The sequence below is a fragment of the Natrix helvetica genome, assembly GCF_964273705.1.
Source record: "Natrix helvetica genome assembly, chromosome: 1".
Taxonomy (NCBI): Eukaryota; Metazoa; Chordata; class Lepidosauria; order Squamata; family Natricidae; genus Natrix; species Natrix helvetica.
In genome coordinates, this window is record NC_138548.1 from 13,107,173 (window position 1) to 13,123,638 (window position 16,466).

At 45.2% G+C, this 16,466-nt stretch overlaps 2 protein-coding genes across 5 annotated transcripts in view; both read left to right on the top strand.

The window, feature by feature from the left end:
* KLHL26 (kelch like family member 26) overlaps nucleotides 1-2,386 on the top strand; it is a 33,629-nt gene extending 31,243 nt beyond the window's left edge. Inside the window, exon 4 of the mRNA XM_081959068.1 lies at nucleotides 2,052-2,386. The gene's annotated coding sequence lies outside the window, so the exon portion shown is untranslated. The remainder of the gene's footprint in view (nucleotides 1-2,051) is intronic.
* A 12,832-nt stretch (nucleotides 2,387-15,218) lies between these two features.
* CRTC1 (CREB regulated transcription coactivator 1) overlaps nucleotides 15,219-16,466 on the top strand; it is a 107,410-nt gene continuing 106,162 nt past the window's right edge. For all 4 annotated transcript variants that reach the window (XM_081958932.1, XM_081958933.1, XM_081958934.1 and 1 more), the window contains exon 1: nucleotides 15,219-15,376. In XM_081958932.1, the coding sequence (XP_081815058.1) occupies nucleotides 15,245-15,376 (132 nt within the window). In that variant the 5' untranslated portion in view covers nucleotides 15,219-15,244. The remainder of the gene's footprint in view (nucleotides 15,377-16,466) is intronic.

A 16,466-nucleotide genomic window follows, 5' to 3' on the forward strand; every position in this document is an offset into this window, starting at 1 on the left:
AACTGTGTTACTAATTTAACAATTGCAGTGATTCACTTAACAAGTGTGGTAAGAAAACTGGCAAGAAAGGTGGTAAAATGGGACAAAACTCACTTAGCAAAATGTTTCACTTAGCAACAGAAATGTTGGGCTCAGTTGCGGTTGTAAGTAGAGGACTACTATTTTTTTTTAACCGTAATCATTGTTGGGGGACATGCATAGAGAATCACACTTTAATATGGACAGGTTCCTGGCCCGCATCCTTTCTTGACACTTGAACACTTTCTTGAATGAAGAATGTTCACTATGGGACAAATACAGTAAGAACAATCCCTTGATGGAATGGTTATATTCATCCTTCCTCTTAATTGTTGGTTGTGGAAAACCTCTTTGATATGCCTGCAGCTGCTTGGAAAGTGAGTTGCGCAGAGTGGATTGACATTTCATTCTTCTGCAGGATGAACTCGGGGGGATAAGATATGTAATGTGCTGAACGGGTGTTTATATTAATCAGCCATTTCATTGCTCACATCTGCTGTGACTACAGTACAGAATCGGCAGGTTGTTTCGAGTACAGCTCGACTTACAGCCATTTGCTTATTGACCGTTCGAACTCACAACGGCACTGAAAAAAAGGACTTATGAGCGTTTTCCATAGTTATGACCGTTGCAGCACACACACACACACACACACACACACACACACAGGGTCATACAATCAAAATCCAGGCACTTGGCATCAGTCACATATTTGTGTCATTCGCAGTGACACTTTTGTGACCTTCTGACAAGCCAAGTCATCGGAGAAGTCAAAATTCCCTTAACAACCATGTTAGTAACTTAACAACTGCAGGGATTCACTTAACAGTTGCTTTGCTTGGCCGCATAAATTCTGGTCCAATTGTGGCCGTAAATTGACTGTATCCCCAGTCTTATTCTTTTTAGCACTCCATGCAAAGCAGCTTTGTAGCTGCCCTTTTAACTTTCTTCAATGCTCTGATCATGTTTGCACCTTAGGGCCGTTATGGTGAACCAATGGCACACGTGTCGGAAGTGGCACGCAGAGCCATCTCTCCAGGCAGGCCAGTCGTCACCAGTTACTCTTCCGGGATCTGGCGAGCTGGTCGCACACGCGGGAAAGTCGGAAACTGGAAGAGCAGCTCCCTGGCGCACATGCGCGTGCCGGGAAGCTGAGCTTCCAGTTTTTGTTGCACACATGCATGCTGGCCAGCTGTTCTTCATGCGCAAATGTGTGCCAGAAATGGAAAGATCAGGTGACTGATGCGCATGCGCATGCCAGAAACCAGAAGTTCAACTTTCTGGAGCGCCCATGCATGCCAGGAAGCTACTTTTCCGTTTTCTGGTGCTCCCCCCGCACGCCCGCACTCCAATTTTGGCATTCAGTGCCAAAAAGGTCCACCAACACTGCCCTAGGGCATTATGGGAAATAAGTCAGAGTCGACCAGTGAAATGCCAGTGCTAGAATGTCTGCAAAAGAGAACCTTGAGGAGGGAAGGAGAAATCATAGGGTGTTGGATGGGGGATGCTTGGTCTAGAAGTAGCTGAGATGAAGCTCCCTGATGCAGTTCTCCATTCCTCGAGTATCTACCCCAGATTCACAGACGTCTAATTCATGGTCCCCCGAAAGCTGCTTTTTCAAGAAGCAACTGGCCTTTCTTTGTTTTCCCTTGAAGACGTTTTGCTCCTCATCCGAGAAGCTTCTCCAACTCTGACTGAGTGGTGGGGAATAGAAGGATTGATATTGTTTATAGGGCACAGATAAACCTTCAAACGGCCTCAAACGACTCTCAGAAAGAACGCAAGTGACCAGGTGACTTCAAGGAATACAAATCCTTCCACTCTCCACCTTTCAGTTAGAACTGAAGAAGCTTCCTGGAGGAGAAGCGAAACGTCTTCGAAACAAAGACAGTCCAATTGTCTCTTGAGAAAAGAAGCACCTTCGGGATATTCCCTGAGTAATTGTAATGCCTGCGCTTGCCATTCTGGCAGAAGGCTGCTGCTAACCCAACTGAGACTCATTTCTTTCCTTTCCTTTTTCTGTCCTTAAATAGCCACGTATGCTTCAGCGGCAGCTTGGGACACGCAAATGAGGACTTTGCATTAAATACATAAAGCCGGTGAATTGCAGCTTTTCAGAAGAAGCTTCAATGTGTGTGCTTAGGAGTTCCACATCTTGCTGATCAGGTTTGTTTTTTGTGCTACGGAACATGAACTTTGGAGCATCTTCCAAGTGTGGAATAAAAACGTACTTTTCCTATATCGACAGTCTGAATTATTTCAACGCACGGTGTTACAAGCTGTTTGCTTGATTCTCTGTTTCGCCCTGGGAAAGGAACCAGGAAAATACTGAGATAACAGTATTTTTATGCAATAAAGCACATTTGACTAGGAAAAAAAAATGTGTGTCTAAATTGTGTGTCTAAAACTTCAAGCTTTATAGATGCTCAAAGTGGAATTATGCATGTAACTCTTGACTTAACAATAGTTTGCCTAGTTCATTGGTCGGCACGCCGCGGCTCGCGAGCCACATGTGGCTCTTTACACATTTTAATGCGGCTCTTCTGTGTGCCGGCACTTCAAAACAAGCACCCCTTTCCCTTTTTTCTTTTCAACCCACAATGATTAGGGAGGATCCTGAAGTCGGGCGGGGACGAGAAGCGAGGAGGCAGAAAAAGAAACGGAGGCTAAGGAGCTTCCCCCCCGCCCCCTCCCAGCAAAGAGCCGGTTAGATTTTTGCTGGGAGGGGGCGGGGGGGGAAGCTCCTTGGCCTCCGTCTCTTTTTCTCCCTCCTCGCTTCTTGGGGCTCCACCAATGGGAGAGCAAGGCCCAGCACCAGGCTTTGGGCTAACACAGGGGTCTGCAAAGTTGGCTGTTTTAAGACTGGTGGACTTCAATTCTCAGAATTCTGGGAGTTGAAGTCCACCAGTCTTAAGAGCCAATTTTGCAGATCCCTGGGCTAATATGATTGATGCCCTTGGTGGACTTCAATTCTCAGAATTCTGGGAGTTGAAGTCCACAAGTCTTCAAGCTGTCAGGTTTGAAGACCCCTGGGTTTTTTTTTTTCTAAAGGGTTAGGGGTGCAAGGATCTTGTAACTTGACAGCTTTAAGACTTGCGTGCTTCAAATGCCAGAGTTTATTGAAACTAAAAACAGTGTACCATCCTATGTATTTTCGGTTTTAAAAATGTGGCTCTCCAAATAAATTTCAATCGTGGTTTTGGCGAGATTTGGTTCAGTTGAAAAAAAAGGTTGCCCACCACTGGCCTAGTTCAAAGTTACAGTGGACCTCCCAAGGTTGCTTACGAACCAGTTTAAAGTTATGATGACTGCCTCTTTCTTCTCCCTTGCAGTCACATGATCACATTTTGGGCACCCGGCAACCAACGCATGTTTAGAGTCGTTTGCAATGTCCATGATCACATGGCCATAAGAGATTGCACAGCCATTTGCCTGAAATCCTCAAGGGAGGATTTACAGTCACAGATCTTATCTGGCTTGGAGAGCTGCCAGGCTGATATCTGCAAAACTTGGCAAGGAGCCTCAGAGACTCACGAACCAATGAAGTGAACTAATTGTCTCCTGCAAACTCCACTCCCCTTTTGCTCCTCTTTTATTTCCTCTGGGAGGGGCCATTCATCGTCCACCTGTGGCCTTACTCCCAAGTCGACCCCTGTTCTTTAGCTGCTGTCTTCGTCTGGCAATTCTGCGCATGCGCACACTGGGAACAGGCTCCAGCTGTTCGTCTGCCTCACTGATGTCTGACTCCGAAGGCAGCTGATAACTGTCAGACGACCTTGGCCCCATCTCTACCTCTGATGCAAAGCACTCATCAGAGCCTTAACCTAAATAAAAGAGGTTTCATCGGGACGAGGAGTCTGCTTCATGATGTTGGGAAGCCTAGATCGGTACAGGGATGTACAGATTCAGCGTATTGCCCCCAACAACCTGGGCCCTCATTTTACCGACTGCAGAAGTATGGCTGGCTGAATCAACCTTGAGCCGGGTGAGATTTGAACTGCCGACAATTGGCAGTCAGCAGAATGAGCCTTCAATACTGCATTCCAACCACTGTACCACCACCGGAGGTTTGCATGTCGCCTGCAGTTTGCAAATAGACAGCTGAGTGTACAGCAAAGATAGCAATATTTTGTTCAGAAGGATCACTTGGGTGGAAATGAAAGACACAATGGACAGAGCAAAAGTCAGGAAGCATCTGGTATTTTTTAATTTGTTCATTTGATAAGATATTACCCAATGTTCTTGTGATTCTGTAGTCTTATCGTGGCTGCCTCCTATAGATGGGCAGGGCCATGATACAACTGGAACAGAGTGACCTCACCCAGATGAGTAGAATTGGGTTGGGCAATCTTTAATATCTACTTCAGACTTTTCCCAGGTCTTAATGTCAAGATTGTTCTCTGTCCTTTGCACAATCCTTTTGAAGATAAGGGAGAATATTTGCTCTCCTCCCATCAACTGGCATTTCACTAGCTCTTCAGGATTTTCCAGACAGTTCAGTCTCAGACGATCAATTCTTCCAAGCATCAATTATTCCGTCGTTGTCCTAGATGCGGTCCAACTGCTCCTGGGGATTTAAACACATTTGAAATAATGAGGAATTTCTTTTTTTTCAATTTCAAACTCGCATCGTTCTTTTGTATTCCGCCCTTCATAATTTATTGGTGGAATGCATTTTTTCCTCCTTGGAAAAGACGGAGCAAAATAAGAATTGCAAAATAAGAATTGAATCATTCAGCTTTTCTTCTTAGATCTTAGCAATCTTTGTTCTACCCTGAACAGCTGATATACTGATTAAATTTTGATTGTTTCTAAAGAAAACCATTGTTCTTGGTATACTATGCTAATCAACTTCACAGCTTTCACTTTCTTCTTATTACTAGCTACAAGGCTGGTCTACCTGTCTATATTCTTCTGCCTTTATAAACTCTCTTTGCTTTTCCGATATGCCTCCTTTCCATTTTTGGGGTTTTAGAATCTTTTTCAGGTTTTACTAAGCTTTTGGTGTACTAACTACACTGGCTTCTTTGGTATCTTCCATTTTCCCCCTCCTTATTGCAGTTGTTTGTACAGTTAGTCCTCAACTTACAACAGTTTATTTAATGACCATTCGAAGTTACAACAGCACCGATAAAAGTGACTTACAACCGTTTTTCACACTTACGACTTGCAGCACCAGGATCATGTTATCCCCTTTTTGTTGCCTTCTGACAAACATGGTCAAGGGAGAAACCAGCTTCACTTAACAACCACGTCCCTAACTTAACAACTGCAGTGGCGCACTTAACTGTGGCAAGAAAGGTAGTAAAAAGGGGCAAAAATTCACTTTAACAAACTTAAAGTCCCACTTAGCAACAGAAATTATAGGCCCAATTGTAGTCGTAAGTTAAGGACTAGTTGTAATTGTGTTTTCACTATAGTACTTCCTTGTTTTACTATAGTAATTCCTGGCTTCCTTGCCCATCAATTGTCCACAACTTTTCCTATTAACTTATTTTGCTGTGTTTCGAGTTTGCTAAAATCAACATGACACCAAGCTGGCAGGAATAGCCAACACTCCAGAAGATAGGCTTAAGATACAGAAGGATCTTGACAAACTTGAACATTGGGCACTATCTAATAAAATGAAATTCAATGGCGAAAAGAGTAAGGTTCTACATTTAGGCAACAAAAATGGAATGCACAGGTACAGTATAGATGATACCGTGCTCAATAGTAGTAACTGTGAGAGGGATCTTGGAGTTCTAGTGGACAACCATTTAAATATGAGCCAGCAGTGTGCAGCAGCTGCCAAAAAAGCCAACACAGTTCTAGGCTGCATCAACAGAGGGATAGAATCAAGATCACGTGAAGTGTTAATACCACTTTATAATCCCTTGGTAAGGCCACACTTGGAATACTGCATTCAGTTCTGGTCGCCACGATGTAAGAAAGATGTGGAGACTCTAGAAAGAGTGCAGAGAAGAGCAACAAAGAGGATTAGGGGACTGGAGACTAAAACATATGAAGAACGGTTGCAGGAACTAGGTATGTCTAGCTTAAGAGAAAGAAGGACTAGGGGAGACATGATAGCAGTGTTCCAATATCTCAGGGGTTGCCACAAAGAAGAGGGAGTCAAGCTATTCTCCAAGGCACCTGTGGACAGAACAAGAAGCAATGGGTGGAAACTAATCAAGGAGAGAAGCAACTTAGAACTGAGGAGAAACTTCCTGACAGTCAGAACAATTAATCAGTGGAACAGCTTGCCTCCAGAAGTTGTGAATGCCCCAACACTGGAAGTCTTTAAGAAGATGTTGGATAGCCATTTGTCTGAAACAGTATAGGGTTTTCTGCCTAGGCAGGGGTTGGACTAGAAGACCTCCAAGGTCCCTTCCAACTCTACTATTGTATTGTATTATACTCTGTTTTTTAAAATGCATTTGAGTCTGTGTTGACTCCTAGTAAGTGCCTGCTCCCTACAGTTTTCTTGACAAGACTATTTGAAAATGGTTTGTCACTGCCTCCTTCTTAGGGCTGAGAGAGAGGGACTGGCTCAAAGTGACTCAACTGGCTTCATATTTAGGGCAGCACTAGAACTCACTGTCTCCATATAGCTAGCGTCTGAGCTTTAGCCACTGTACCAAACTGGCTCTCATACTCTGTTTAAAGGTAAAGGTTCCCCTCGCACCTATGTGCTAGTCGTTCCTCACTCTAGGGGGCGGTGCTCATCTCCGTTTCAAAGCCGAAGAGCCAGCGCTGTCTGAAGACGTCTCCGTGGTCAAGTGGCCAGCATGCTTTCAAACTGCTAGGTTGGCAGAAGCTGGGACAAGTAACAGGAGCTCACTCCATTACGCGGCGCTAGGGATTCGAACCGCCAAAATGCTGACCTTACTGATCGACAAGCTCAGCGTCTTAGCCACTGAGCCTAAGCATACTCGGTTTAATTCTCTTTGAAAACAAATACAATACAAATAAGTTAATTAAGGAAATACCAAGTAGGTTTGAAGAGAGTGAAATTCTTGTTTTAAAGAGAGCATACTCAGTTTAGTTCTATTTAAAAGAAGAATTTCGTGTTTTTTTTCCAAACTACTTGGTATTTCCTTAATTAAGTGCATTTCAAGTCAAGATTAGCTGATTTGTTTGCTGCTTCCAACACCCACTGAAAGAGAAAGCCGTGTCAATGAGATAACGTCAGAAATTTCCTGGAAGGACCATGCTCAAAGGCTTTTGTATCCTAGCACATGTTGGGGCTAATTGACGTTTCCCATCTTGATGACTTCACGCCTCTTGGGAAGATCTGCCGTCTATTTTGGGAAAGTATCAGTCACATTTTCTCTGCCATTGGTCGGGTGACAGACTCAGGGGTGGGCTTCAAAACTTTCAGCAGCGGGTTCTGTGCTCGGTTGCTGGGTGGGCGTGGCCATGGTGGGCGTGGCCTAGTCAGCTTCCTGCACCATGTCCGGGGGGTGTGTGTGTGTTTTCACCTTCCCCAGACTCCAGGCTTTCCTCGAACCTCTAGGAGGGTGAAAACTGCTTGCCCCGGGCTCCGGAGGACCTCTGGAGGAGGTCTATAACTGTTTGCCTTGTACTCTTTGCTACCCCTTTTTCGTCCCCAGGGTTCTGCCCTCAGCCATTCACCTCTACCATTTATCCTCCGCTGAAAGGACCTTAGCTGTTAGCGCCGGCCAATGGGACCCAGCCTCGTCAATCCCAGACCCTTCGTCACAGGCCATTCGGTGAAATACTGTTCACCCCGGTCTTTTGGGCTCAGGAGACAGTTCACCGCCAGAGAGAGAGAGAGAGGGAGGGAGGAAGTGTTCCTTGTGGAGTTTCCTCTCCGGGAGTTTGTTTCTCCACCCAATTGCCTTGGATCTGAGCTAGAAAATCCTTTGCATTCCCCCTTTCAGTCCTTTCAGTGGAGGAGAAATGGTAGAGGTGAAGGACTGGGGGCGAAAAAGTGGCGGCGAAGGGTACAAGGAGAACAGTCTCATTGCGCTCTGGAGGCTGGAAACACTCATTTCTGGCCTTCTGGAACTTCCAGGAGGCCTGTTTTCCCCTCTCCCCCGCGCCTCTGCATGGGCCCTGCACTTACCTCACATCCAAAATGGGCCGCCTGGAGCTCCTGGGAGGGGTGGAGTGGGCGAGGCCAGCCAGGGGTGGGATTTGGAGGTTCTCCGAATGGGACATAACGATAGCTATGGGTTCTCCTGAACCCGGGCAAACCTGTAGCAGCCAATCCCTGATAGTAGACCTCATGGGCCGTATTGTTTTCATTTGATCCTCCACTTTTTTCAATCCAGATGCTCTCCAGATGTTGCCAGGTATATATCCCTTTCTCTTTCTCGGCAGGAATGGATACAAAAGCTCCTCACTTTCTTTTGCTTCTGTCTTTAGAAGAAGAGGTGTCCATAATTTGCTATCTTCCGGTCATGGTGCCATCTCACTAGGCCTCTCATCCTTGTTCAATCGTATTTGCCCTCCGGTGCTAAAAGCTCAACCTCATTGTGTTTATATTCCATACTCTGAGCATTAGATAGTAAAGACCATGAACTTTTTTCCAGCCAAGGTTCCTTTTTATTTTGAGTGGTTTCAGAGGCCTCGTTTCGGCAACAGTCCCATTTATTATGGCACACAAGTCTTTATCTGAGGTTGTTATTGCAAAGTCTGTAGAGATTCTCAGCCACCCAGGTCACGGTTGTCCAAAGGTTCTTTTTCAGGTGGCAACTGGACTTCCTTGTTTTTTCTTTTGAAGATGTTTCGTTTCTCATCCAAGAAGCTTCTTCAGTCTGATAGGATAGTGGGGAATGGAAGGATTTATATTCCTTGCAGACAGCTGGTCATTTGCATCCTTTTAGAAGGTGGTTGGGGAACACGGTGACTCAGTGGTTAAGACGCTGAGCGTGTCGATCAGAAAGGTCGGCAGTTTGGTGGTTCAAACCCCTAGTGCCGTGTAACGGAGTGAGCTCCCATACTTGTCCCAGCTTCTGCAAACCTAGCAGTTCGAAGGCATATAAAAACACAAGTAGAAAAATAGGGATCACGTTTGGTGAGATGGTCATACGGTTCCGTGTGCCTTTGGTGTTTAATCATGCCGGCCACATGACTATGGAGATGTCTTCGGACAATGCTGCCCCCTAGAGTCAGGAACAACTAGCACTTATGTGCGAGGGGAACCTTTACCTTTAGAGGGAAGTTGAAGCACTTGGAGGTTTATCTGTGTCCTCAGAGTCACCTGAGAAGTGCTCCATGTAGTAATAGGAGAGGATTTCTAAAAGAAAAATTGCAAACAGGAACCAGGAGCACTGAGAAGACAGATAAACTTCCAAGTGCTTCAATGACCCTCTAAAAGGATGCAAATGACCAACTATCTGTAAGGAAAATAAATCCTTCCATTCCCCACTATCCTGTCAGAGCTAAAGAAGCTTCTTGGATGAGAAGCAAAACAGAAGTTGCCTCCAGAAGTTGTGAATGCCCCAACACTGGAAGTCTTGAAGAAGATGTTGGATAGCCATTTGTCTGAAACGGTATAGCCTAGGGTTTCCTGCCTAGGCAGGGGGTTGGACTAGAAGACCTCCAAGGTCCCTTCCAACTCTGCTATTGTATTATTCTTCAAAAGAAAAAAGAAAGTCCAGTTGCCTCCTAAATAATAATAATAATAATAATAATAATAATAATAATAATAATAGTAATAGTAATAATAATAATAGAAGTTGAGCGACTGTGGAAAAAGAAATTGAGTGTTGTCCCAATTGTAAATGGAGCCCTTGGAGCAATACCTAAAGGGCTACCTCGCTATTTGGAAATTCTAAATTTACCGAACTTGAACATTCTGACTCTACAAAAAAACCACCCTACTTGGAACAACTTATATACTACGACGTTACCTTAACAGTTCGTAGGTCCTTGGTTAGGACTCGAGCTGTTGAGCTACCAAACAGCCCCAAAGGCTGTGAATCTCACCAAAGATTAACCAAACAACAATAATAATATTTTATTTGTCAGTGCACAACATATGTACAATGAGATTGGTTGAGTTCCCCCAGTGCACCCCTCCCAACACAATACAACTCACAGTGAAGACAAAAAGTCCCTAATCCAATAAATAAATAAAGCAAAAAAGCCCCTTTGCCTATTATTGCATAGATTTCATCTTCATTCCTTTCTCTTTGAAGTCCTCCTTGGTATATATCATCTTTAGCTTATGTTCATAGGTCAGCGATTCTCAACCTGTGGTCCATGGACCCCTCGGGGGCTGCAATGTCATCATGGGGTCCGCGAAGATATCTTGAAGATTTAATTCTTGAGTTACGTTTTGGTGGTCTGTGGCCAAGTTCCATGGCAACAAAAGGTATTTAAAGGGGGGGGGATCTGTGGCGACATAACAGTGGGGAACCACTGGCATAGGCCATCTTTAGCCACCTGTAAAGTTATATACAGGTAGTCCTCAATTTACAACAGTCCATTTAGTGACTGTTCAAAGTTACAAAGGCACTGAAAAAAGTGATATGACAATTTTTCACACTGACTATCTTTGTAGCATCCCCATGATCATGTGACCAAAATTCAGATGCTTGGCGACTGGCTCATACTTACAACCGTTGCTGTTTCCCAAGGTCATCAGCTCACCTTTGGCAGTCTGTTGACAAGCGAAATCAACGGGGAAGCCAGATTTACTTAACAACCATGTTACCAACTTATCAACGACAATCAGTCACTTAACAACTGTGGCAAGAAAGGTCGCAATATGGGGCAAAATTCATTTAACAAGTGTCTTCCTTAACCACAGAAATTTTGTGCTCAGTTGTGGTCGTACGTCGAGGACTACCTGTACGTTATGATCACACCAAGAAGAGTGCCAAGCCAACAATTGCCCGTAGACTTTTTCTAACTGTTGGCAAAGCTATGTTAGTAGAATTGCATCCCATGGACAAAAACCTGTTCCTCCAACACAAAATGCATTCTTTCCCCCATGGGACAGTGTGTATGTGTGTCTACAAAGACACCAGTGCTTAATCTATGCGTGAAAAAGGCAGTCTTCTCTGTCTCTTATATAACAAAGTGGCTGAGTCACTCTGTCATATCACAGATGTGTGAGACCTTGCACACAACTTGTATATTGCTGTCTGGATTTGGTGACATTCTATCCCATTTTAAGCCAAAATTGCTACTCAATAGGAGCTTAAAACCCAGCATCACAACGGAAATGTGACCCGCAATGGAATAAGAAACAAGGTCAGTGCTGTGATAATAAAGCAGCTGCCCTACAAAAAAATAAAAATAAATTTTTTTGGAAGCCTTTCCTTTCATCACTCCTCCATAACAACCTCTTCACAACCCTATTCTTTCATACAAAGTTAATTAAATCTATGTCATCAATTTAAATCAATCCTGGATTAAAATAAATCAATAAGGATTTTGTTCTGTCTCCAGTGCCTTCAACTCAGCCCGAGCTTGTGAAGAATGTTCACCTAGAAAGGGATGCCAAGAACACTATAATTTCTGTCCTTTGTCTTGTTTTAAGCTTTTGATGAATCCTAAGAATTGTGGCTGGTCATAGATTGGATGAGTCTAATAGAGTGGATGTCCTGAATCATAGTTAATCACCCCTTACTGCACAGGAAAACCCAGTTTGTTTCAGTGGTCTTCTGGGCAAATATTTCCTCCATTGCTAGCCACTGAAATTCAGAAGTATTCTTTTTTTTTTTTAATCCAGAAGGATTAATATAGCATATAAATGCTGATCAGTGTTACGGTGTAAAAGTACTATGTCTGTGATGGCGAACCTATGGCACATTTGCAACAGGTGGCACGTGGAGCCATTTGTTAGGGCACGTGAGGCGTTGCCCTGTCAGCTCTAGCGTGTGTGCTGGCCAGCTAACTTTGGCTTTCTTTTGAGGCTTCCTTGAAGCCTCCACAGTGCGGAAAACTGGGCCTATGGGCAAGCCAGAAGTTCGGGAATGGACTTCCAGTTTGCTCGTAGAGTATTTTTCGTCCTCCGGAGCCTTCAGGAGGCTTCCCTGAAGGCTCCGGAGGGCGAAAAACGGCCCTACGGCCAAACCGGAAGTCACTCATAGGGTCTTTTTTTGCCCTCCAGAGCCTTCAGGGAAGCCTCCTGAAGCCTCCGGAGGGCCTCCGGCGGGGTGGGGAGGCTGTTTTCGCCCTCCCCAGGCTCCTAGAAAGCTTTGGAGCCTGGGGAGGGCGAAAAAAGCACGCCAAAAGTGGTGTGTATGTGTGTATGTCATGCACAGAGGCGCGCTGGGGTCACACGCATGGCATTATGGGTGTGACATGCCTGTGCACAACTCCCCCTGCGCTCAAATTCAAATTCCCCCCCTTTTGGCAGGCGATCCAAAAAAGGTTAGCCATCACTATACTATGTTATTAGCCGTATCACATATGAAGTAGCACACAAATCTGGATATTGTCTAGTAGTGCTTCTTGTAGTAACAGTAATCTTGATTATTATCATTGGCTATTTATTTCTGAATTATTCATTTACAGTTTAAATTACTCCCAAGAGATCAGAATGAGTAAAATGAAGAATCGAAGCAACCAGATATATGTATGTATTTATTTATTTCTTTTCACATTTTTGAACTGTCTTGTCTCCCTCCAAGAATGCACTTCAACTCCCGGAATTCCTTAGCTACCATGGGATCCCATCTTAATTCCCTGAATTCTGGGGGTTAAGTCCACACAACTTAATGTTCCCAAAATTGAGAAACCTTGGGTTATTTGATAGCTTTGAAAATTGAGTGAAATAAATCCACGGAAAGAGCCCCCATCGTTAGAGAATGGTTATACTGCAGGGGTGTCCAAACTTGGCAACTTTAAGACTTGTGGACTTCAACTCCCAGAATTCCCCAGCCAGCAGAGCTGGCTGGGGAATTCTGGGAGTTGAAGTCCACAAGTCTTAAAGTTGCCAAGTTTGGACACCCCTGTTATATTGTATTAACGCATAATTGCTCAGCCAGGTTGGTTTGTTCTAAGTTTGTTAACCAAGCCATGGTAGCGTAGGTTGATATGAAAGGAGAATCTTTCAAAAATCTTGAAAGTATACAGTATCTTGGTGTTATTCTGAATCCATTCCATAACCTGAGTTTAATATTGGTGAGGGGATTGTCCTTAACTTTGTTGGAAGAAAAATGTCCATCTGAGTTCAGTTCCAAGTGGGGAGAAAGACACTGGAAACAATGGTGTCTGTTTGGAAAGATGGTTTTAATGATGGACAGGACCACATGGCTTGAAGTCCTGGGCAAAAAGGCACATGGAGTGGCGAGAGAGAGAGAGAGATTTATATCCTCTGTTGGGCTTTGAATTTGAGCTTGTATTCTGATTGCTTGTCAGACTCCCATGGGCCCTGCAGGGGCAACTCTGTAGACTGTCCTGAGTCCGAAGCTTGGTTGATTCTTTCTGGGTGATGATGAAAAGGCTTTGGGATTCCTATTATGGCTCTGCCTGAAGGAGGTAGATCTTTGTTATGTAGAATACAATACAATACAATACAATACAATAGTAGAGTTGGAAGGGACCTTGGAGGTCTTCTAGTCCAACCCCCTGCCTAGGCAGGAAACCCTATACCGTTCCAGACAAATAGCTATCCAACATCTTCTTAAAGACTTCCAGTGTTGGGGCATTCGCAACTTCCGGAGGCAAGCTGTTCCAATGATTAATTGTTCTAACTGTCAGGAAGTTTCTCCTCAGTTCTAAGTTGCTTCTCTCCTTGATTAGTTTCCACCCATTGCTTCTTGTTCTACCCTCGGGTGCCTTGGATAATAGCTTGACTCCCTCTTCTTTGTGGCAACCCCTGAGATATTGGAACACTGCTATCATGTCTCCCCTAGTCCTTCTTTCTCTTAAGCTAAACATACCCAGTTCCTGCAACCGTTCTTCATATGTTTTAGTCTCCAGTCCCCTAATCATCTTTGTTGCTCTTCTCTGCACTCTTTCTAGAGTCTCCAAATCTTTTCTACATCGTGGGGACCAAAACTGGATGCCATATTCCAAGTGTGGCCTTACCAAGGCATTATAAAGTGGTATTAACCCTTCAGGTGATCTTGATTCTATCCCTCTGTTGATGCAGCCTAGAACCGTGTTGGCTTTTTTGGCAGCTGCTGCACACTGCTGGCTCATATTTAAATGGTTGTCCACTAGAACTCCAAGATCCCTCTCACAGTTACTACTATTGAGCACGGTACCACCTATATTGTACCTGTGCATTCCGTTTTTGTTGAATAGACTGGCTCAGGCCTTAATTGCCCATTGACAAAGGTGTGGGGGGTTGAGTTTCTGCCCCCTTTTAGGGGAAATATTCTGTCCTTTTAATATTTCCTAAAATCTCTCTTTAGGAGTGGTGCAAACTAAGCTTGTGCGGCTCATCTAGTGTTTCTCAATCTTAAGAACTTGAAGATAGGTGGAATTCAACTCCCAGAATTCCCCAACCACCATAGATAATGAATGGCTTGGGAATTGTGGGAGTTGGAAGTCCACACATTTCCAAGCTGCCAAGGTTTAGAAATACTGAACTTAGACTAAGCTGCTGAAGATGATGCAAATGGAGAAAGTATCAACAAAAATATCCAGGCACCAATTTAAAGCTATTGGATAAATGAAGCTACTGAGGAATAGGAAAGAGACATGTGAAGGGGCATTTAAAAGAGAATAAAGTCCCCCCAATAAGAAAGGACAAGAGACAGCTTTGCTCTTTAAACGAGCAATAGCGGACAGACGCTCTGAGCATGCGTAACACAGCCCGCTTACTTGCCTGCTAGGTGTGAAGGGGGCCCGAGAAAAACCCTCGCGCAAGCGTAGAAAGAAGCACTCGGCCCATAGAGATAGAGGGAAAAAAATCCATTGTGCGCCTGCTTCAAGGAGTTGCGACGAAACCGAGGAAAGCACCGCGCGTGCGCCAAAGAGCCTGGCCTCCAGGTTGGCTTCGCGAGTCGCGATTCAGCACTCCTTCCCACCTCCCTTTCCCTAGTCTGCCTGTTCGTACGCCTGCGCAGTTCGGACCGCTCGGTTGCCTTTTGGGGGGGGGTTGTTGCTCGGGGAGGGAACGCACGCGCAGAAGCGCGGCCCTAGCCTTGCAAGGCACTTCGCTTCGGCCTCGTCGCTCTCCTTGGCGCGCCTGCGCAGTCGGCGCCGCCTGGTTGGTGGCGGTGTCTGGAGCCCGGTGGGAGGGGGGAATCGGGGGTGGGGGAGGGGGGAAGAGGAGGAGGAGGAGGAGGAGGGATGCGGACGGGGGAAGATGGCGGCGTCGTCGTCGAACAACCCGCGGAAATTCAGCGAGAAGATCGCGCTGCACAACCAGAAGCAGGCCGAGGAGACGGCGGCTTTCGAGGAGGTCATGAAAGACCTCAGCCTGACGCGCGCCCACCGGGTGAGGGGAGACCCGCCGGAGGAGCGGAAGGATGGAGAGCGGGAGGGACTGACGCGCTGCCCGAGTCTCCTCAGAAACGGGAGGGGGGGGAAAGGCTTTGCATCGAAATTCGCCCCTCTTCCCTGTGGGGTTTAGTCAGGGGGGCGTTTTTTAAAAGTCCCATTTCCTGAGGGGAGGTCGTGGGTGGTGGTGTCTAGGGAGGGCACCCTCTTTTTTTCCATTTCCCCGAGAAAAAGGCCAGGTATTTAAAGACCACCCCCTCAATTGGGGGTGGGGGGGCTGAGGGAAGGGGATTAAACAAGTGCGGCGTGTGGGGGGGGGGAGAAGAACTGAGGGGCCAGCCCGTCGTTTCAAGTTGAGGGAGGGGGACAATAGAGGGAGGGGGAGCTGATGCCCCCTGATTAAGGATGGAGCTGGGAATTTTAAAAAATCTGTTTAGGAACAAGGGAGAAGTTAAACTCCCGGTTTAAATACAAATTAAATAAATCTCATTCAGTGTTGTGATTATTATTACCCTTTATAAGTAATGGCTTAATTATGTTATTTGCCAGGGGCCTTAAGTGTTTGTGATCGGAAACACAGCAGGAGGATGTAGTTAATACGTGTAAAAAAAAAACGATGGGTGCATTTTCTCCCCCTTGCCAAAGAAATTGGATTCAAAGACATTGAAATTAAAGGTCCATCCTTTGGGGTGAGAGATGGGAGTGCAAAGATGGATAAACTAAAGAAAGGAGGTCAAGGGGGATGAAATGACCCACCTGTGCACTGAATCTTGGGACAAGGAAGGGAATTGCTCTTTCCCAAGACAGGCAGACAGACAGACAGACAGATGATATAGGTAGGTAGATAGATAAGGTATGTAGATGGATGTATGGAGGTATGACAAGCTTGGAAGGTGAGTGGGTCAGGAGAAGGAATCTTAATTCCTTTCTGCTTCCAGTGAGGGATACTGGATTAATAAATAGGGGTGGGGGCGCATGGGAATGGAGTTAACCTTCAAAACAGAAGGGATTATAACACTTTTGTCTTTTATTAAACATCAGAGGATAAGAAAGAATGAGTGGATGTTGATAAAAGCATAATGACAAAC